Consider the following 22,247-nt stretch of genomic DNA (forward strand, 5'->3'; position numbering starts at 1 on the left):
AGGTGCCACACAGTTGGGGGGCCACTGCGCTAGGTGCTGTACAAACCCATTGCAAAGGCCGACTCCGTCCCAGACGCCTTTCACAGCCTCGCCAGAGGAGGCACAGAGAAGTAACGCACTTAAACCAAGCTCAAAGGCAGAGCAGGGACGAGACCCCCGAAGCCCCTGAGTTCAAGTGCAGTGCCGTCGCTCCAGCGCTCGCAACATTGAGCTGTGCAGGGTCTGAACCTCAGCAGGTCTTGACGAAGGCCTCTCTTTTCAGCCACAGCGAATGCATTTGGGGCTGCCAGTGTAGGAGACCAGGGACAATTGGCTGAGAAGGTGGGTGGACTATGTATAGTCAGGGATTTAGGCCCACCCAGAGCTAATTGTCATTCCTGGGCCTATCCTCCATGAATTTAGTCTTTTTTGGACCCTTGTTGTGAGCAGGGATGAGAGATGGGAATGGGGGGGGGGGGATTTACACCCCGATCCTGCAAAAGGTCTAGAGGATGCTTGGTGCTGCCGTACGGGCAAGGGACTGGACTCGATGACCTCTCGAAGTCCCTTCCAGTCCTAGAATTCTATGAAATGGATCCCCAGTGACTGAGGCCACCTTGAGCTGCCTCTGCAGAACAACTTGCAACACTGGGGACCCAAGGCCATAGCGGGGCGGGGAAGAGGGTTGCTGGAAAAGGAACTCTAAAGGGGCATGGCCAGTTCATAATCTGTATCTCGTGAACATGGCTCGAGTGGAAGCAAATGGTGCTGGGGACAGTGGGAGCTCAGACACCGCCATGACGGGCTGGATGTCCAAAGCCAGGCCTGGGCTTCCGCAAGCACCTTGCAACTTGACACGCCCTGCTAGAGACATGGCAAAAGGGCCTGGTTTACAGCAAGTGCTGAGCCCGGGCCCCGAGTGCTGCGACTCCGGCTGCAGAATCTTGGTCCAGGAGAACGGGGATGGGAAACGGTCACCGTGGCGACGGGGAGGTAGATGTGATGGGGCTGCTTATCTTGTAGCTTTAAAAACCAGACCTTGGGGCCACCCTTGACTTGCTCTGTCCCCAGGTTTTTTTTTTGCCAGGGATGGGAGGGGGGTGAGGACTGGGCACGGAGGGGGAGCAATCAAGGGAAATCAGAGGGTGGGCACCTCCCCCCCCACAGGGCATCAGGGAAGGGCAGGCAGAGCTGGGAGACTGGTGGGGAAGGGGGTGCAGGGAGGGGGGGGGCGGGTGAGGGCGCCCCATTTAGCAACCACAATTTTGGCACATGGGGGTCCCCCCACCCCCCAGCGCTGCCACCTGAGGGCAGAGCCTGGGGCTGGCAGTGGGGGAGGGGAGGAAAGGCGGGATGGGAGGGGCTTATGACAGAAGGGGCGTGGCTTAGGATGGGTAGGGGCGTGGCCTATCTGACAGAGGGAACTACAAGGCGGGGCAAGGCGAGGATGGAATAGGGGTGTGGCCTATTGACAGGGAACTACAAGGAGGGGCAAGGCGAGGATGGAATAGGGGTGTGGCCTATTGTGGGGGGGGTGACGTCGCGCGAGGGACGCACGGAAGGGGTGTGGCCCGTGGGACAGGGCGCTGACGTCGCGCGAGGGACGCACGGAAGGGGTGTGGCGTCTTGGAGGCGGGGGAAGAGATGCCGACGCCACGGGCGAGATGTAAATGAGGGGGGGCGTGTCCGGCGCACGCGGGGGGTCGCGTCCGTGCCCTGCGGAAGCGGAAGCGCGGGGGCGCGGCCGGAAGCGGAAGCGCGGGGGCGTGGCCGGCGGCGGGCGCCGCTGAGGGGAGCGAGCGGCGCCCGGGCCGGGCTGGCGGGATGCAGCGGGCCGAGCTGCGGGAGGGGGAGGCGGCGGCCTCGTACCGGGTGCTCAGCCGCCTGCTGGGCTACGGGGCCGGGCCGCAGGCGGGCGGCGGCCCCAAGGGCCCCGCCGAGGAGGGCGCGGCCGGCGGCTCCCGCCCGCCGCCGCAGCTCATGGTGTTCCGCAACGTGGGGCGGCCGGGCGGCGAGGCGGGGCCCGGCCCCTCGGAGCTGCTGTGCCCGCGGCACCGCTGCGCGCTGGAGCCCAAGGGGGAGCCGCGCTGGGGGGCGCTGCCGCCGGCCGGGCTGGAGCTGCAGCTGGCGGCGCTGGAGCTGCAGCGCGGCGTGGGCGCCAAGGGGCCCGGGCCCTGCCCCTGCCTGCTGCCCGCGCCGGCCGCCGAGGAGACCAGCGACGCGCTGCTGGTGCTGGAGGCGCTGGAGCCCGACGAGGCCGAGGAGGAGCCCGGCGGCCGGGCCCCGCCGCCTGCCGCCGCCGCCGCGCCGCCCGGGGGAGGGGGGAGGGGGGGGGAGGCGGCGGCCCCGGCGCCAGGAAGGGCTCGCTCAAAATCCGCCTCAGCCGCTTCTTCCGCACCAAGAGCTGCAGCGGCGCCTCGGCCGGCGGGGAGCCCGCCGCGGGCAGGAGGCGCTCGGGGGAGCTGCCCGCCTCGGCCGGGAGCCTGAACGACGTGTCCAGCGCCAGGGGTCGGGAGCAGGACTCGGGCAGGTGAGGGGGTCGGGGGAGGGGCCCATGGGTGGTTAAGGAGCACTGGTGGGAAGTGGGTGCTGGGACAGCAAAGGGCTGGGCAGAGGATCCATCCTGTGGGAGAGACTGGGGCAGGACTAACTCAGGTGTGAGGCATGGGGCCTGTCTTTGCCCCTTCCCATGCTGTCAGCTTAGGGGGAACAAGGGTTTGGGGGATACCCCTATTGCTTTCTCGATCTGAAGTCATGTAGGGGTGCACTATGCAAGGGTCTGAGTGGGCTTGTGGGTGCAGATGGGACAGAGTATGGGGGTGGCATGGCATGTGAGGAGCAACAGCCTGCACTCAGCTGAAGGGGGCAGGCGACATGCTGCCCTCTGCTCTTGGTACAAGGGCTCAGAGAAGCTGTACTGGGGAGGTGTGTGTATGTCGGGGTATGTACCTTTCATACATAGGGTACATACGGGGAGGGAGAGGGATATAGAGACTGCATTATAGTGTGGGCTTTCAGTGTCTGGATGGGAGGTGGGTATGGGGGGTGGCAAGTGAATGGTGTGGTGTGGGTGGCAGAAAGATGGTTTAGTATATGTTCATGTGGAGGGGCATGGGGTACACTGCAGGGTACACTCCTGTCATTGACAGAAGAAGGTTGGTATGCATGTGCAACAGCATAGCTGCTCAGCTCTGTGGGCAGGCATGCCTCACAAGTGTGCTCTCAGCACAGAGCACCAAGGAGGGCATGGGTTATGTCTATCTGGCATGGTGCTTGTTGCTGGTCAGATGTTCAGTCCCTGCTCTGAGGGGATTTCAGGCATGTGACATGTAGGTGGAAGCAGGAATACACTCCTAGCAATGCTTTAGGAGCAGCATCTGGCAAGGAATAGCTGTTTTTAAATGTCATGGGGCCAGGCTTTGGGTTCAGACACAGACAGGAAAGAAACTCAGATACTTCTCCCATGGATTGTATTTTCCCACAGACAGCCCCACCTACAATCTGACTTAGTGAGGCACAATCTCCACTTGTTGATATACTTTGTAGTACCAGTTCTCGAAAACTTTCCATGGGTGATGTACCTGAGCGAATGAGTGACAGCTAATATCCAACTGTATGCTAAAACTTGCACATCTGAATCTCCGTTATTGCTGATTATATACTGTATGTATTGAGTGAACCTTAAGCAAAACTATTTTCTGTAGATAGTCCAGTTGTGACACCCAGATGTTCAGAAACTATATCTCAACCCATGTACTATAGTTCACTGTTTCTCAACCAGTGGTACGAGGACCCTTGGGGATGCTCGAGAGAAGTCTGGGGGGTACGTCAACACCACTGAAGTTTTGAGAACTGAATTTTTGTTCTAAATTTTACAGCACTGCTCTATTTTTGTACTTTTTACACCCCAAAATGTCATCGCCTGCCTGGCTATGATTAAGTTGTTTAAACAAATATGTTGCAGTGGTAAGAAAAAATGGTTTGTGTGCATGGCATGCTTGCAAAAAACTTGAGGGGGCTAGGCTGGCAGTGCTGAGACTGCATCCTATTGTGCTGGCCTAAGCTGTCTTATCTCTTTCCCACCTGTTCTTGTCTGTCTTGGATTGACTAGGTGGGTGAAGAACCTTTTATTGGGCCAACTTCTGTTGGTGACAGATGGGAGCTTTGAGCTATGCAGAGCTGCTCTTCAGGTCTAGGCAAGGTAGCCCAAGCATCACAATGAAGTGGAACCGTGTTTAGAATAAGCACACATTTGAAGGGACCATTCAAAGTAGAGTGGCCCTTTAACATGTCCACAGCCATAGGATGCCAGCGAATCCCCTCTCTTTGTCCAAAAATTAGGAAGCCCCAGTGTCGCAATCTAAATCTTTTGACTAAATGGTGATGGGGTTCTGCTTTCTCTATCAGCAACCTGACTTGAGGGATTTGAACCCGTGTCTGACTTGTCGTGTCTTATTTCTGGGACGCTAAAGGCAGCTCCTCTCAGGAGCCATTGATGAAAGGGACTGTGGAGCTGACCATTGTTGCCTAAAGACCAGTCTGCGAGCTGTATGTTCTCCTAGGCCACTTCCAGTATGGCTTCAGCAGTACTGTTCAGTGCTATAGTAGGGTAGTCCCATGGGAGCGTTGCTTACCCAGTGAACTAACACCGCCCCCGTTAATAGGGAAACTGCTTCAGTGGGAGGAGTGAAGAATTTGGAGCTGCAGGGGGCTCATGTAGTGGTCTGTTCACTGCTCCCCATGTTACCATGTGGAGTTGGGAGCGGTGAGTCGCTGTATGCTTGTTTCCTAGGGCTGGGAAAGTAGAGGTGCCCTATTTGAAGGGAGGCAGAAAGTATCTTACTGGGATCTCAAGTGAGTTTCTGGTCATCCCAGGGGCAGCGTTTAATGGACTGTGGGAAAGTGTAGCTCTTGCCCAGGAGAATTGATTGGCCTAATCTCAGTCCTTTGGGAAGAGAAGGGCACAGGAAAGGGGTAGTTCAGGGCCAGGGAACCTTTTTTGCGTTGGGGGTTGTTGACCCACAGAAAAATCAGTTGGACAGAAAAATCAGTTGGACAGGGGAGCAGTGGGAGCTGGAGCACCAGTGGGGGCTCCCCAGTGTTTTTGTTGGGGGGGGGGAGCCCTGAGTCTCGGGGGCCAGATCCAGGCAACTGCAGCCAGTGGGCCAAAAACGTGCCTTCACCTTGCTGGTGTAGGCTGGGGGACTGAAATTACTGGTTGTTTCTAAATAGGGGATGGCATGAGTTAACCCTGAGATCACCTCACCTAAACTTCTGAGCTAAATTGCAGAGTCAGCTTGTTACTGCTGAATGTTGGCCATGCGTTTGAACCTGAAGTGCTGTTAATGGACTCCTGGGATGAGTCTTGGTGGTTCTCTACATGGGGGTGTTGAAGCCGTTTTATACTGTGACTTACAAGCCCCATTTACCACAAATGGACCTTAGACGGGGGAGAGCTCCCATTTGCTTGTCATGGCACTGTTGTGCTAATGGAGTTGTGGTTTATTCACTCATTCCGGTTCTGGTCAGTAAGAACAAGGAAGTCTTTAGGATTTCCAAGAACTGAAGTCAAGGGGCATGAAATTAGCAAGGAGGTTTTAACAAACTTAGATCAGAAAGAACATACTGCTACTGGGGCTGTTGCTGTTTCCAGGGCTTACATGCGGAAGCATGGAATTCTGCTGCACACGTTAGATAGCATTCTAGCAAAGAGTAGTTCAAAGTGCTGAATGCAACTACTGCTGTAGCTCAGGGGCTCTTCTCTGCTGCCTCCAGCTTCACAATTTGGCCTCAGTTTCTGCTTAGATGGGAGCTTTCTTCATGGGGCTGTCTGTGAGAGGCACAGGGAAAAGAGCCCATCCCTGTGTGGTGTTCCAGGTCCCCTGCTTGCCAGGAGACTGCGTAGTAGCAGTGTCCATTGGTGGCTGGAGGGTGTTTGGCTTTACGTGGTCTCCTTCTAGCGGAGAAGAGTGGTGGAGGCCGGTGGGTTTGCTGCCCACGTCTGCAGCCTTCCATGTGCAATCTTTTCCGTGCTGATGTCAGAACAAGGAGAAAAGGCTTTCAAGGAACCATGTGCTGCTTGCCCACGTTTTCAGGAGCCGCTGTGCTATAGCAGTGGGACAGCTTCAGGGTCCTCACAGCTGCTTCTGCCCCCTATTTTGTTGGCTTAACCTCCCCTCTGGGGTTGTATTGGTGTCTTCTTCTCCCCAAGCTGCCTCTAAGTGCTGCTAAATGGGTAGGATTTCTAACATGCATGCTAGGTACCCTTCATCAAGATACTGATTTCCCCCCGCCCCCATCTGCATCTGTTGGCTGAGTCGCTCACTTAAGGACACTATATCTGCAGGTTCATAGAATCATAGAACTGGAAGGGACCTCAAGTGTCATCCAGTCCCGTCCCTCACGGCAGCACCAAGCACCATCTAGACCAACCCTGACAGGTGTCTGTCCACCTTCTCTTCAATATCTCCAGTGATGGAGATTCCACAACCCCCCTAGGCAATTTATTCCTGTGTTTAACCGTCCTGACAGGCAGGGAGTTTTTCCTAATGACCCACCTAAACCTCCCTTGCTACAATTTAAGCCCATTGCTTCTTGTCCTAGCCTCAGAGGCAAGGAGAACAATTTTTCTCCCTCCTACTTGTAACACCCTTTTAGATGCTTGAAAAAACGCTCTCACGTCCCCTCTCAAACTTCTCTTTTCTAAAAAAAATCCAGTTCTTTCAGTCTTCCCTCCTAGGGCATGTATTCTAGACATTCATGTTTCTTTATGGCAGGTTATATTTGTGTAGACTGCTGGTTCTTTGCCTTGGTTCCCTTTTTCTCCTAGTGAGGACAATGAACTCTTTGAAAAGCCCAGTGTAAGGCAATTGGTAGTTTTAACACACGTTTGCTGGTTGAGGTAAATCCTATGCTCTCCCTTTGGGTTTTCCTCCATCAGCCAATGCATGTTAAAACTGCAGCATGCCTCATCTGCACTAGGGCTTTGATGTTGGTTAGCACCCATGTTATATGTTTTCTAGTGTAGACATGGCGTGTCAGGTGCGCCACAGATGGCTGACATGACCTCATTCTGTAGCTTTTGGGGAAGAAACCATTCCACTACGACCAGCGTTCAGACTGGGGAGGAGGCTGCAGCAGTCTAAGAGCAATGCTGCTTCAGTTAGTTCAAAGTTGAGTTTTGGTCCAGCTGCTGCTATTCCTGGACTTGCTACTTAGCTTTCAGGCAGATTCCTGTCAGTATATCTGACTCTGCTGCTTCTTCCTTCCTGCTCCCTCCCCAAATTCCTGTTCTGAGATACTGAGACCAAGTTCATTAGGTCTCGGTACTGCACAAGGGTGTTCACCCGGCCGACTTTCTTGTATGTTACTGCTAAGCAGAATCCCCAGGTTCTGAAGTTACAGCCCAGGCTTTCCAGAGTATTCCGATTAGGGATGTTAAATTTAGTTTAATCAACCAGTTGATGGATTTTCCATCGACTAGTCAAAAAGTGGGGGAGCTGATGCGGGGCTAGCTCCCGGCTCTGGGAACTAACCCTGCTGCACATCAGCTTTTTAAATGTATTGAGAGCCTCCCGTCTTTTAATACATTTAAGAAGCAGAGGCACTGCATCTGAGACTGGGCGTGAGCTGGGAACCAGATGATTCCCACCTTGCATCTGGTCCCTGCTACCTCTTTGCCTTCCCTGCCCTCCACAGAGACAGTACTGGGGGGAACCGGCTTTTAAGATGACTCTCCCCAGCACTGGCTTCTGCTCCCTGCCCCTTTCTGTCTCTGATAAGCTCTATCAGATAGTCAACTAGTCGCTTACATTCCTAATTCAGATTCCTTGTTGGGACCCTAATTCAGACTGAAAGGGAAAGTGGCCCTCATTACTTAAGCTCAGGAGTCTGTTTGGATGAACCGGGGTAGACTTTAATTGCAACTAAATACAGGGATACCCCTGGCAACATTCCTGCCTTTGGGCCTGAGCATTAATATTTAAATACTCACATCAAAGAAATTGCTCTTCATCTCTGTCTTTCTGGAACCAATTACAGAAATTAGGACTGCACAAGGTTTCATTCACCTTGTCTAGAACAGCAAGTTCTCAGGGCTGTCTGAGCTGCTGTTGATCTGGTGGGCAGCTGAACCTAAAGCGCTTCAAGTTCTTTCCTCTGATTTAAAGATGCCCCCGTCTTAGCTGTGACCTCTGCGATATTTGATAGGGATCATCGGATGCCTGCGCTTGCCATGTGAGGTGCTTGGGAATTCCATCACTAGCATTCTTTAGCAACTGTCGTGTCCACCATAATGCCCACTCATGGCAGGGTTTTTTTGAGGGGGGGCACTTAGGGGATCTCCTACAGTACTACATTAAACTGATGCAGGAGTGTTCTGTTGCTGTTCACACTTGATTTAATATTTTCCACCGGGATATTGACATTTGTTGCACCTGAGAAGAGGGAGAGGAAATCTTAGAGACTGTTTGGTTTTAAAAGTTAAGCATAGCGGTGTCCAGGCCCTGTGAATTTCTGGATCTGACTCCACTGCAGATCTAGAAGTGAGAAAAAACACATGGTGTCTTTTTTTACATGATTATAGAAGAGTAGCATAAAAATGTAGCTTTTAGCAATGGCACAGAGAGAGCCAAAATGTTTCTGCTCCATGCAGTTTTCTGCATTGGAACAAATCTAACTAAATTGTAGGCTTAGCTGAGATAAGGCCAAACGTGTATTTGTGTGTGGTGGCTAACCAGTGTTAGTCTCATCCCTCCAGGAATAAAATAAGGCCTTATTAAAAGATGTTAGAGGCTTAATTCCAAACTACTTTGGTTTTTTAAGTGATCAGTATCTAAATACTGATGTTTCTCACTACTGTCCTTATTTGCAAAAATAGGGCGTAATATTTCCTTCACACCTGTGCTGTCCCATCAAAATCAACAAAGTCTCTCAAGAATAAATGAGAACAGAATTTGTTATGCCCTGCAGAAGAGGCTATAGTTGGATATTCTGCTCACAGATTTTTAATGCCAAAATTGGCACTTAGATCCCCATGTTCCGGGAATTTGGTTACATTGATAGCCTGTGCAGCGTCACACTGTGCAGAAGATGGGAGTCTGGTAGCTAAAGTGCTTTGAAACTGACAAGCTTCTTAAGTCTGGCGATGGGATGACAAAGGCAAAACCTGCGAGTGGATTTCAGAGAAGCATTCAGATTGTGGGGTGCGCTAGCTCCTTACAAATCTAAACATGGAGGTGGGGAGAGAAGAAGGTTCACGGGGAGCCAAGTCGGCCTGGTAAAATCCGACTGGCTCAGAGTGAGAGATTCTCTTGGATAGGCAAGTAAGCTATTGGCATTTGCATCATGATTCGGATGGGCAAGAAGGGCTTATGTCTAGGTTAGTAAATTTTCAGGTCAGTGCTGTAAGGCAGAATGTAGTAAAGCATGTTTTAGATGGCACTGTTCTTCGGTTGTGAAGTACAGGTTGGACCTCCCTGCTCCGTAACCCTCGGGACCTGACTGGCTCCAAATGAGGGAGTTTGCTGGACCAGGGATGTTGATGCCGGCTGGACCCTTTCCGGGGGTGGCCTGGCCGGAGAGGTTCAACCTGTTTGGCACAAATTGACTTGTCTGGCCTAGGTGGAAATTTGCATTTGACATCTTTCAAGTGGTCAGCATTTGGGGCAGGTCTTGGTAAGACAATGGTCTAGTACCGTGGTCACCAACCAGTAGATCGCGATCTACCGGTAGATCTCAGGGGCTCTGAGAGTAGCTCTTGAGCCCTCTGAACTGCCCGCCTGCGCAGTACATTTACATTAGATTTCCTCATTTGAGGAGCAGCTACTCACCGAGCAACAACACAGGTGAGCAGCTGCAAGGAATGGTGGGAGCTGGGAGGGCTGAAACACCCCAGCCAGCTGACTGTGGCTTTCAGCTGAAAGAGGCTGCCCCGTCCTCCAGCTGATAGGTGGCTTCTCCTCTGCGCCTGCCCATGTGGAGCTTGGTGCACCCTGGCTGAGTGCCATGGCCAGCTGGCCGGGCAGCCACTTCTCTTCCCTCCAGCCCGGCTGCCCTGCGCTCAGCCCAGGGAGGCTGCGTCTAGCTCCACCTGTGCTGGAGCAAGCTTCGCAGGCTGAGCGCAGGATCACAGATGCCTATCTGATGGACTGTATACGACTAGCAATCTCAGGCTACAACCCAGACTTCAAGACATTGGCAGATACTGTTCAGTCAGTGTCACACTGAGACTTTATTGGAAGAAAAAAATATATAATTCTCAATACTTGATTTTAGATTTACAAAATAGCACAGAACAAAATGTATAATTGTAAATGTTTCATTTGACATTTAAATAGCATGAATTAAAAACAGACCATTTATTTCATAACTATAAACGTGATTTTAATTTTATATACTGAATAATTTAAAAATAAACTGATTAACAGAGTGTATAAGGGCAGGGGATAGCAAGTGATGGACAGGAGAATAGAGAGGGTGGGGCTTCAAGGAAGGGGCGGGGCGGTAGATCTTCCTGTTCTGAGACTTAAAAAGTGATCTTGGGTGTAAAAAGGTTGGAGACTACTGGTCTAGTATTACCTTGCTGCATGCAATACAGGGAACTACCCCTGTAGACACTCTTATTAGAATTTGGTTGCACACTTAAGATCAAAACTTGCACACAGGCCAAGAGTCAGGCTTGATTTGCCTAGAAAACACTCAAGTGGCAGCCATGTATTTCTGACGGCCTTGCATGAAACTCAGCTTCTGCAAACCAAGCTTTAAGCAGGCTCGTTTCTTCATTTGTTGTGGTGGGACAAAAAACCTGCTTCCTGTGAGGTTGTAGGCCGGAGGGGCTACTTGCCGGAGGCTTTCTGAACAGCAGTTCGTGGTCAGCGTTGGCTGTGCTCAGATACCAGAATGTGGCTGAGCGCTCCAAAAATAGTACTTCTGAGTATAAAGAAAGGAATCAAGTTCGAGAATGTTTTTAACTCTGGAGTTACTGTTGCAAGACCGCCACTTGCAGTAAGCGCTAGCTACTAAAAGAAAGAGGAAGAGAGACTGCTGAGTTTCAGTTTCCCCATCTGCCATGCATAGACTTGGATCTTGAGCCAAGTTGCAGCTACTTTGCCTTGTGAATTGGTGACAATACCCACCTTTGCAAAACCCTTCAGGATCGTTCAGTGGAAGATGCTGTCAAAGGCTAATTCTTACAGGACAGTGCCGGGACATGGCTACATTTGTTAGGCCATATACCAGGTACATTTTGGAAAGGAAATTTTGACTCAGCTTGGAGGAGTCCTCAGAGGTACATTTTAAGCCATGTTCCCATATAGCTAAATGGGCTTAGAGGGCAGCTTTTCCGCAGTTCACCAGGTCTGACGGTCTCGGGAAGGCTGGGTACCACGTGTAGCACTTGAAATGAGCGTCAATAGAGTTGACTGGTCTTGCATTCTACATGTAACCTGTAACTGTGTGGCTGTTCCATGCTTCACCTAAGGCATCTTGCAGTAATGGCCAACCAAGGGGAAGAGTGATTTCATCGTAGCATTGTATCCGTTTGAAACAGGCTGCACAGCTCACGTTGGAGTAGATTTGCTCTGACTTTCCTCCTGAAATGAACTTAATGATCAGTTTAGAGACTTGAGTTTTGTGTCGTGGTGGTCGAAACCTCTCTAGTCTGGCACCCTCAGGAACTGACTGGTGCCGAACCAAAGAATTTACCAGACCACAGGAGGCTGGAATTGTCTAGCAGCATGACCAATCCTTCCGCTGCTTCCTGGGCTTTTAGAAGACATTAAGGGATAAATTAGAGCTAAATAACAGCACAGAGCAGTGAGAGCCAGGACTGGTGGCTGTAAACAAACTTTATGGGCGTGTAGGAAAATTGGCCACACCTGTAAATGGACATCCGGCTCACTGAAATCGTGCCGGACCATGGGTGTAGCCGGAGCAGAGAGTGCCGACTAGAGAAACTCAACCTGCACTTTCTGGTTTTCTAAATCAGTTTTGGCTTAGTATTTGTGTGTGTTTCCTGTCCACCAAACTGCACTGCAGGTAGAGGGACTGGCTTTTCAGAAGATCGAGCCGCACGGTTTTTCCAGAGCTGAGGAAGACTTGCTGCCTCCTGTATTCATTAGCTCTTGCTCTTTCTCAATAGGAAACCCCGACTGACAAGAACTCAAAGTGCCTTTTCTCCGGTTGCTTTCAGCCCTCTCTTCACAGGTAAGGCTAGAAAGATGAAGTGACACACTTGTACTGCACACACCTTGGCTTGCTGCTCTTTAGATTTAATTACAGGGAATGAAGATTTCCTCTTCCATTCATCTACTGAGTGCTGTGCGGTTCACTAGGACTGACAGTCTCACAGGCCCCTGAAACCAGCACCAGTGTAAGGGTTGTCTGTCCTGGGACGTTAAAGAGGATAAAGGTCGGGGGTGAATTTAAAGCTCAGAATCTGTACCTTATTAAATGTGTGTGGGGGACCCTCGACAGAAGCAAGCCAGTGTAGCCAAGTCCCGAGGAACGCAGCTCCTTGTTCTGATTCACATTTTTCATGTTTACTGTTGAAAGGGCACCAGCATCCAGAAGTGTGACCTTAGCAGCGGGATGGGCAAGAGGCAGGGAGCAGCTCACACTTTAAAAAGCTAGCTGTTTTCTGTTCCAGACAGCTTGGAAAAGAGGAAGGAGATTTCTCATGCTGTTCCCGCCCTACCCAGCAAAATCTTAGTTCCTATTGACCAATCTCTGTTTCCAGCCGATAGAAACTGAGAATTTTTGCTGGGAACAGGGGCAGCGTAGGAAGCCTTCTCCCCCTCCCTCCCCCCTCCCCCCCCCCCCCGTTTAAAAATCCAGAGACTTAAGATTGCCAGCTGTAATTTATGGTGAATAAGGGTTCAACTTTTGCTTATCCGGAGTTCTGTTAAGTGGACCTTTTTTCTTCTGTGTTTTTAATCTAGTACTGGGCTGAGGTTCCTGGGTGTGCAACAGTGCAAATATTACATCTTGAAGCAGTTTGAGAGAGTTAGCCGTTGAGAGTCAGAATTGAAATCTGAGGAAGCGGGCTGTACAGCTGGCTCTGAGGTTAATTCAAATGACGATTGAGTTCCTGTATTAAGAGATTTAGCTAGCCCCCAAGATATGGATTTGATTTACTTCGGCAGAATTGTTCGCCTGGGATTTATAACTACACAGCTGCTTAGAATCCTCTTCAGAATCGATCAGGCTTGGTTATTTTTAGTATTTGATGCAAGTCCAATCCGATAGTCTCACTATCTTGTAGATTTGATAATTGGATTGCTTTAGTCTTCAGCTTGGTATTAGGAGGGTTGCTTTGATACTCTTGAATAAAATCAAGGAAGCTGCTTTAGTATGATCATTTAAAAAAATCACACGGCTCTTACTAGCCATGCAGGTCCAGAAACTTTCAGCACCTGGGTCAGTGCTAGCTAAGTAACCTAAAAACCTGACCAGTTCTGTGTTAGGTATATCTCCATTGGTATATATAGGGCTTGGCAATCTAGTGAATCTACTCACCTATGGTGAGTAGATTTCAGCCCGGCGCCCTGTTTACCAGTGGCATGTGCGTGCGCAATGCGGCTCTTGCGCGTGTGCAGTGTGGGCAAGCAGCTTTGGCCACAGTTCGTCAAGCCCTGGTGGTTTATATATATATATATAAATAACAAAGGTCGTCCAGTCCAGTCCCTCCCCTCCCAGCAGGACCAAGTACCCTCCCTGTCAGATTTGCCCCAGATCTCTAAATGACACCCTCAAGAATTGAACTCTCAACCCTGGGTTTAGCAGGCCAGTGCTCAAACCACTGAGCTATTCCCCCCGCAACCCTGGGTTCAGGCAGGCCCCCAAACGTGAGAGAGACTGTGCAGCATTAAACGGGGGTTGAACCCCAAATCACTTGATCCTAGACTATTGGCTGGCACTCCCCTTGGAATCAACAGGCACGTTGTCTGTAAGACTTCTGGCCGGGGGTGGGCAAGTAAGGTGGCAGAGGGCCACACGGTCCTGTAAAAGCCTTTGGCATGCTGGGGTATGTGACCTGGGTTTGGGTCCTGCGTGTAGGTGGTGGAAGCCCTTTGCAGGGGGAGGTATTAGAGACTGAGCCAGTGCCACCCTCGCCTTGGAATGGTGACTCCTGTGCGGTGGGGCGGTGGCACCCCGCTCTGGCCCGTAAGCTCTTACCACAGCATCACCTGACCCATGTATCTGTGTAAAGGAGATCCTCCCACAAGATGCCTCCTCCTGCCCCCTTCTTGGCTACGGCGTTTCTAGAAGGCCGGCTCCGTGCTGGGCTGGGCCAAACCAAACGATCTGGCCAGCTGTTCCCAGCCTCTGTGCTGCTAGTTGCCCTTCCCTGGTTTGTTGCCTCTTTTGTTCACCAAGAAGGCTGGTGGTGCTTGGGTGCCTACAATAGGGAATCCTGGAGAAAAGGAGGTAGGTTCCGAAGTTACAATAGGAAAAGAACAAAGAAATAACTGTTCTCTGAGTAGTTGTCACTGGCTGTCACGCTGGAGGGGCGTAACAAGTAGGATCAGTTTTGGGACTAGGTCTTCTCCGTATCTTCAGTGATTTAGATAAAGACGCAGAGCAGGGGCGGGGAACCTTTTTTCAGCTGGGGCCACTGACCCACATAAAAACAGTCAGGGGCTATGCCCAATTGAAAAACAAACTTCGCTACTCATCTGCTCCCAAGGAGGGAAATGAACCAAACAAACTCAGAGGCTGGACCGACGCTGGCGGTGGTGGGGAAGCTCAGGGCTGCTGGCCCACGGCGTGCAGACTTGATGTGGGCTGGATTTGGCCCATGGGCAATAGTTTCCCCACCCCTTGCATAGTGAGTACATGTACAAAGTTTGTGGATGATACCAAGCTAGGAGGGGGTTCCAAGTGCCTTGGAGGGTGGGCGTCATAATTTAAAATGATCTGGAGAAATGGTCTGAAGTAAACAGGATGCAATTGAATAAGGACAAATGCAAAGTGTTTCTGCCTGAGTGGATGAATCCGTTTCTCTCAGAGCATGGGAAGCGACTGCCTAGGAAGGAGCCCTGCAGAAAGGGAACCCAGGGGTCAGAGTGGACCACAAGTGAAACACGAGTCCACAGGGTGACACTGATGCAAAGAGGGAAGACTGAAAGAATTGGGCTTGTTTTGCTGAAAAAAAGAGAAGACTGAGAGGGGGCAGGAGAGCAGTTTTCAAGGAACTAAAAGGGTGCCCTAAAGAGGAGGGAGGAAAATTGTTCTCCCTGGCCTCAGAGGACAGGCCAAGAAGCAAGGGGCTTAAACTGCAGCCAGGGAAGTTGAGGTTGGACATTAGGAAAAACTTCCTGCCTGTCTGGGGGGGTTAAACACTGGAATAAATTGCCTGGGGGGTTGTGGACTCTCCATCTCTGGATATCTAAGAGCAGGTGAGACATCTGTCAGGGATGGTCCATCTTGGGGTGGGCAGTAAAATGGCAGTGGTCCGCCAGTGGTGGGCCACTACATACTTACCTGGACCGCTGGAGGTACAGTGCTTGCACAGATCGCTGTTCCTGGCAGGGAATGGCGTGGACCAGGACATGGCGTCCTGCAGCTCCCATTGGCTGGGAGGAGCAATCTGCACCAGCAGGAGCTGTGGCGCCCGTACCTGCGGCGGCCCAGGTAAACACAGTGGTGACAGCCCACCAGGGGCTAACCTGGGAAGCCGAATCCGGCCTGCGGGCCGATATTTGCCCACTGCTGATCTAGGTGCTGCTTGGTCCTTCCACGAGCACACGATGGGACTAGACATAACGCCCTCTCGAGGTTCCTTCTGATTCTGTGATCTGGCCAGAGGTTCCCATGCATGCCATTGGCCTTTTAAACCACTTTGTGAGCTATAGAACGTCAGGGGACCCTTTGTAATGCTTTGGTCAGCATCCACATCTAAAATCGGAAGCACCCAGTGAAGCCTATGGAGGGAGAACGTGGCCAAAGAACTGCCCCTGCCGTATTGCCGACTGTCTTCCTCTTGGGGTGGCTGGCGAGGCGATACCTTTCATAGCCAAACACACAAATGCACTGTCACGTCCAAAATGTGACCCTTCCGTCAGCCTTGGGCGCTTGGCGTCTTTCCATGGGTGTCCAGCATGGCCCAGGAGAGTACACGAGATGCGCACATTGGCAGCACTGGTTTGTTCAGTGCAGCAAGTGAAGTGTTGAAAAACCGGAAACCCCTCCGATTCCTTGCTCGGAACGTGCTTCTGCCGCCGATACCTCAGATGCCCACCCACACACTGCCTGTCCTGTCAGCCTTGAAACCGCCCCTCTTAGTCGCCTGCAGACTGGCTGGCTCCTATGGAAAGGCTCTGCGTGCCCATTGGAGGTTGTGTTCGCTAGCTTGTGCCGTTTGCTCGCACTTGACTGTTGTTTGGAGCCTGACCCTTGAGCTGCTGTGGCCAAGTTAAAATCCGGGCAGAGGGGAAATTCAGCTTGGGAGCGTTTAATATGAGACTGAAGCAGAGGCCTGTGGCCTGCATGGAAACTGGCCTCCAAACCTCCCTCAAGCCACCGCCTTGCAGCGTGACAGTCTCTTCCCCATGCCTGCTCTGGAGCAGGGGCAATCTCTCACTCGTCTCTCTCCATGAATCTCTCAGGGGAAACTGTGTCACTCGTGGATGTGGACATCTCCCAGCGAGGACTGACCTCCCCTCATCCTCCGACGCCTCCGCCTCCGCCCCGGAGAAGCCTCAGCCTTCTAGGTACTCTGCGCCCCTCGCCCTGTCCTTCCTTCCTGGCCCTGTGTCTGGGTTGGACTTGGTAGGGCTTCAATTCTTGTCCCGTTTTGGAGTACAGTGCACAGGGTTCCTTCCCATTTTCACTTCCCATGCAAAGAATTTTTCCAAGGCCTCTCCAGGGAGGGTTATTGTAGGACACTGAGGCGGGCCCTTTCTCCTGGGTTTAACATGCTCGCTCTGCAGCGCTCCCCGGCTTCTGAGACGGCAATGCAAACTTGGGCGCCGCGGACGTGACTGCATGCTGGGTGGGGCCGTTAGACCTCCCAAAGCCTGCACTGATATTCTTAATCATCTGTAGCCAGCCCCGTGCCCCCTAAATACCCAGTTTAGAAATGGACAATCTTGATTTGCAGGGTGGGGTGCACGCCTGCAGGGAGGTTGCACCAACGTCCGCTCTTCGGAGAAGCCAGCGGAAGGCTGAATTGCTGGTGCATGCGCTGTCTCTTCCCCTCCCGCCCGGCACCGCAAGCAGAGCCGAATGCTGGGCTTGCTTTTGCGCCCTTGGCAGCTTGCTTCCTTCCCTATTTTCTCAACCTCTCTTGCTTCTGTTCTCTTCTAGATGATATCTGTGGAACGCTGCCTACGTCCGTTCTAGTGGGTCCGATGGGGTCCTCCCTGCAGTCTTTCCCTCTGCCTCCGCCGCCTCCACCCCACGCTCCAGGTCAGCTTAGGCTTAGCGGCAAGGCTGCTTTGGCCTGGCAAACGTATGGCCGTACTTCGGGCTGTATCGCCCGGGAGCGCGATAGCAAGGCCCGGGCGCTGCCCCTTTGACTGGGCCAGATAAGGCAGGGCGGAGCGGAGACATGCTTGAGTCAGGCCTCTAGGCTCCTTGTGAAATGATTTGTACGTGGACTGTGGCTGGCGGCGTTGCTCAGTGTCCTCGCTTCCCTCTTGCATCGGGCCCCCTCCCCTCTTCTCCATTTCCTCTCTGCGCTTCAGCAGAATTGGCATGTGCACAGAGCCAGCCGCTTCTAGCGTTGGGGCAGTTCTGGGAGTAGGTCTCGGTGCTGGCCCCCTGGGCTCATGGACATCTGGCTTTGTGGAGCTGGGTGGCATCACGCACAGGGCTCTGTCCCTTCGCCTCCAGTCTCCTGTCTTCCTGGTTCTAACTTTAGGCTGTTCAATTTTTGGAGCCTAGACTGCATGGACGGCCTCCCTTTGCAATCCGTTTTTCAAGCAGCCCTGTGTCTGTGGTCAGCCCTCGGAGGGGCTGCCAGTGAAGACAATGAATTGGTTGCCTTGGAGTTGCTAGCCAGGTTTTCCAGCTCGGGGCTCCTTCCCAAGGACGCTGTCCGGCCATCAAGGCAGCTGCTTTTCTCCTGCCGTGGCTTCTCTGTGCCTGCCTGGCCCTCTAGAACCCGGGGCCTGCTTGGGGAGGGCGGCTTGTGTTCTTTGCAGCATTGCTTGTAAATAGGTGACCGCTGTCTGCCGTGGCGGTTGTTTCCCTGCAGATGCGTTTCCCCGCATTGTCCCGTTCAGAGCGATGGAGGCAGCGAACGGCCAGACCACCCAGCATCTTCCGTGTCCTCTCTACCGACCAGACTCGAGCAGCTTTGCAGCGAGCCTGCGAGAACTGGAAAAGGTAAGGGCTTCTGTGGCTGCTCTTGCGAGGCCTCCAAAGGTTCTCGGTTGCTGGACCGTCTGTGGGTTAACTCAGAGAGCTGCCCTGTTGGGCTTTCAAGCTTCCCCCGAATGGGTTTGGAAGCATGAGACAGGGATAAGAGAAGGGAAGCTGTATTCCCCTAATTACAGCCCCGCCAGTGACAAATTCTCCCCTTGTATAGTCACCCCAGCTTGAGAAACACGTGGATGGAATTGGAAGGGGCGTGTGTGAGATGTTCTCTTTATTTCGGAAGCTTGCATGTGTAAAGACACATTGTGTATGTGTGCTGGAATGATGCTCCTGTTTGCTCTAAGAAATTGACTCGGTGCTGCCAGTGATCACCAGCCATGTGACTAGTGACGAAACTGGTTTATCTGCTAGTATAGCTAGAGCAGAAGAGTTTAATGCTGTTTACTTGCTCTGAACTGTCTGAGCTTGCTCTTAAACTCCTCCCCAGAGCAGGTGATGGGGGGGCACGTGGCTGATAGCCTTTGTTGGCGGGGGAGTTAACCGCAGTATATACCAGTATGATCAACTGCAGCTCCTGGAGTGAAATACTTTCCTTGCAGAGGAAATGTTGTAGAGCGATGTCTGCCAACAGCTACAGACATGCCACACTGTTCATTCTTCCTTGCTGTCCGCTGCAGCGTGGGTGGCTCCGGAGCTGGCAGGGGCCCGGGCTGCTCAGTCCCAGCTCGAGCCGGCTCCTGGAGCGACTCCCGCTGCAACTCTGCAGAGCGGCCCTGTCGACTGATCGTATCGATGATACGATTAGCCCGATAACCGCCTTCTAACATCCTCGTCTGAATCCCTTGATGGTTAAGCCAATTAGTAAAGAGTGTTAATGGGCAAGTGCCTCTCCTCACTTATCAGTCTGAAGGCCTCTTCGCCCTCTCTCCTGGCAGTGTGGTTGGTACTGGGGACCGATGAACTGGGAAGATGCCGAGATGAAGCTCAAGGGGAAACCAGACGGATCCTTCCTGGTACGCGACAGTTCCGACCCGCGTTACATCCTGAGCTTAAGCTTCCGGTCCCAAGGGATCACCCACCACACCAGAATGGAGCACTACCGAGGTAAGAGCAGCCCGGTTCTGGGAATGGTTTCCCTCCCTGGGTCCCAGCCCTGTCCTGATCGGCTAATCAGCTCCGCGCTGTAACTCCGTCCCTAGGCGCCCGGAACGAGCTGCGCTTTGTACATTGTCCTGCCTGCAAAGCAGACCCTGCATTCCGCCAGCCTGGGCTCTGCTTCTATGCCGAACTGCAGCCCTCGGCGGGTCAGTACTGGGTTGGTCACAGAGGCGCTAACGAAGGCCCTAAGTCAGTGGTTCTCCAGGTGTGGTTCGTGGCTCGCTAGTGGTCCAACAGTGTTGCAGGTGGGCTTGAGGCTTGCCCCTCTGCAATGGGGAGCCAGAGCTGGTGCTCCCGCCCTGCCCCTCCTCTTCTCCTCCCTGCAAGGTCGGAGCACCGGCTTCCCACTACAGGCAGGTCAGCCTTGGGGTTGGATCTGGCTTGGGGGGAAGGAAGCGGCTCTGTGCACTGCCCCTCTCCCTCTCCCTCCTGAGGGAAACTGCTCACGTGGAGGCCTTCCCCGTTGCTCCCATTGGCCGGGAGTCTGGCCGTGGGAGCAGTGGGGGGGCGGTGCCCGGGAATGGCGGGAGGCATGGAGCCAGGTAAGCGCCCTACTCCTGTCATCCACCCCCTCGTGCTGAGACACCCCACAGCCTGCTCCTGCACCCACCTTGTCCTGGGCAGATGGCTGGTGGTGCCCAGAAAAGTCTGCGTTGAGCCGGGGGCTCCATGGGCTGAGAGGTTTGAGAGCTGCTGCCCTCGGTGTAAATATTTGGACCTACTTTGCCAGCGTAAGGCTGTGAAACGCCCCCCCCCCCCCTTCTGCTCTCAGCAGCGAAGGCTAAATACGGAGCCATTCGCCCACGCGTTGTCATAGCACCCAGTCCCGCCTCGGCTGCGGCCGGCTCTGCAGACAAGCTCGTCACAGGCTTAGTGGCCACGGGAGGCTCTTGGGTGGCAAATGCTCCATTGGTCCATTTCTCAGTGAAGGAGGAGGAGGAGGAGGGGGATGGGAGGGCCCTTCTCAGAGGAGTTCAGAGCAATGTAACAGATTCCCTGTTCCCTCTTCTCCCCTCCTCCCCCCGCCCGCTCTGCAGGCTTCACTTTGGGAAAGCTTAGTAGGAAGGAGCTAATGGACTTGCAAAGCTGCTGTGTAAGACAATACAAAAAGCGTATTGATTCCTTAATAGAGCTTGGAAGCCAGGCGGGACCGTTGTGACCATCAAACCTGACCTGTGTGGGAGACCTAGCTCAGGGTGCAGCTGCTGTATCTTGTTCTTATGGGGCAGTTGATGGAACAGTTCAGTTCTGGCGATTGAAGACTGGCAAAACTTTGGGGCTGTTGAGTCGTAATCGTTATCGCCTCCCGTTTACCAGGTGACAGGAGTGTCCCGGCTAAGTGCCTTGGCCTTTGGTCACTTCCTCATTAACTGAGTCGAGGGCAGATCAGCGTGCGTGTGTCTGGCTCGTACAAACTGTCAGCCTCCCTGCAGAAGTTTTAACTTTGATCGTGTGGCTTTTCTATTCTGAGAAGTCTTTGTGTGTTGCTCACACCAGCTTCCTGCCTCATGTGGCATCTTGCTTGAAGGATACTTCTCCCCCCATTTCCCCCTCCGCATTTGCCGTTCACATGTGGTTTTCTGTCTTGGCACTGTGCACAAAATGTTCCGGAGGGTAGCACGTACCTGAGAGACTCAGATGTTTTGAGGAGGTACCGTCTTACAAACCCTGCAGTCTGTAGCTACTTGTCCAAGTACCAGAGTACTTGGTCACCTCAGTAGATACCAACTTCTAAAGACATGCCTGCAAAAAGTTTCCCTCTGAGCTTGCCTAGCTCACTTCCCCTTTAGACAGTGTCTCTTGCCATAAAGCTGGAATGGGTGGGTGCAGGTTGTAATGTGGAATTTGAGGCCCTCTTGCCAAAAGTTCTTGTACAGTGTGATCCTCTCCTTCCAGGAGCAAGAGTTGGAGCAAGTCTTCTTCACTGCCTCTCAAACTTAATTCTTGTACTTCTGTAAGGCTAGTGACCCTTCCTTGGCGGCTCCTCCGCTGTGAGGCCGTACCATCACAGCTGGGTGTGTGTCGGGTTGAACCCCCCTCTCCTGACTGTTCTTCGAGGTGCTTAGATGCTGGCTCCTCAGAGCACACCTAGTGTGCGCTTAGCTATTGATTTTTAAGTGGGATTCCTCCTGGTTAATGTTAAGCATGTGCTTAGCTGCTCTGCTGGATGGGGGCCATCATTTATAAACTGCTTGAGGTGTGGCCCATTAATAAAACTTTCAGAAGTGAGACATGGAGGAGCCTAAGTTGGATTGAAAGTCGATGGGATTTTGAAGTCGATTAGGCGCTTTGGAGAGGTCCCTGCGTCTCTGTAGGGTGTGCAGCATCATGAGACCTGGAGCTGGGCCCAAGTGGAATATAAAAGACGACGTTCAGAGCTGCCTGTTCTCCCTGACACCCCAGTCCTCTCCAGTCGTTCCCAGGACTTGCTCTGCAGAAAGACCCTAGTGCTCCTGTTGGTCTAATTCATTCGGCACTTGCATTAGGGGTGACTGGCTACTGCACGGTTCTGAAAACTGCAGAGCTGAGCGCTTTGCTACAGGGTGAAAGTGGCTGAGCTAGAGGAATGGTGCAGAAAGACCTGTTTGACCTTCAGATTTCCGGCGGGGGAGAAGTACCGGGGGACGCTTGCTTGTGCCTAAGGAATGTAGCATACATGCAGGCAAAAGCATCCTATGTCCCGAGCAGCATGCGGGCAGAACTGGGCCAGTATTCTCTGATCTTCCTGCAGCAGGTAGATCTTACAGCCTGGGGTTTATACGCCACAGTAGCTATTCCTGACTCATGGC

At 52.7% G+C, this 22,247-nt stretch overlaps 1 protein-coding gene across 1 annotated transcript in view; it reads left to right on the forward strand.

Annotated features, from left to right (window-relative positions):
• Positions 1-1,706: 1,706 nt before the first annotated feature.
• Positions 1,707-22,247, forward strand: part of SOCS7 (suppressor of cytokine signaling 7) — a 34,368-nt gene continuing 13,827 nt past the window's right edge. The window contains 7 exon segments of the mRNA XM_014574111.4: positions 1,707-2,298; positions 2,301-2,509; positions 12,119-12,183; positions 16,587-16,691; positions 17,287-17,388; positions 18,179-18,309; positions 19,236-19,404. Of these exon segments, the coding sequence (XP_014429597.3) occupies positions 1,804-2,298; positions 2,301-2,509; positions 12,119-12,183; positions 16,587-16,691; positions 17,287-17,388; positions 18,179-18,309; positions 19,236-19,404 (1,276 nt within the window). The 5' untranslated portion in view covers positions 1,707-1,803.

The sequence above is a fragment of the Pelodiscus sinensis genome, chromosome 29 (genome assembly GCF_052426305.1).
Source record: "Pelodiscus sinensis isolate ZL-2025 chromosome 29, ASM5242630v1, whole genome shotgun sequence".
In the NCBI taxonomy this organism is placed as follows: Eukaryota; Metazoa; Chordata; order Testudines; family Trionychidae; genus Pelodiscus; species Pelodiscus sinensis.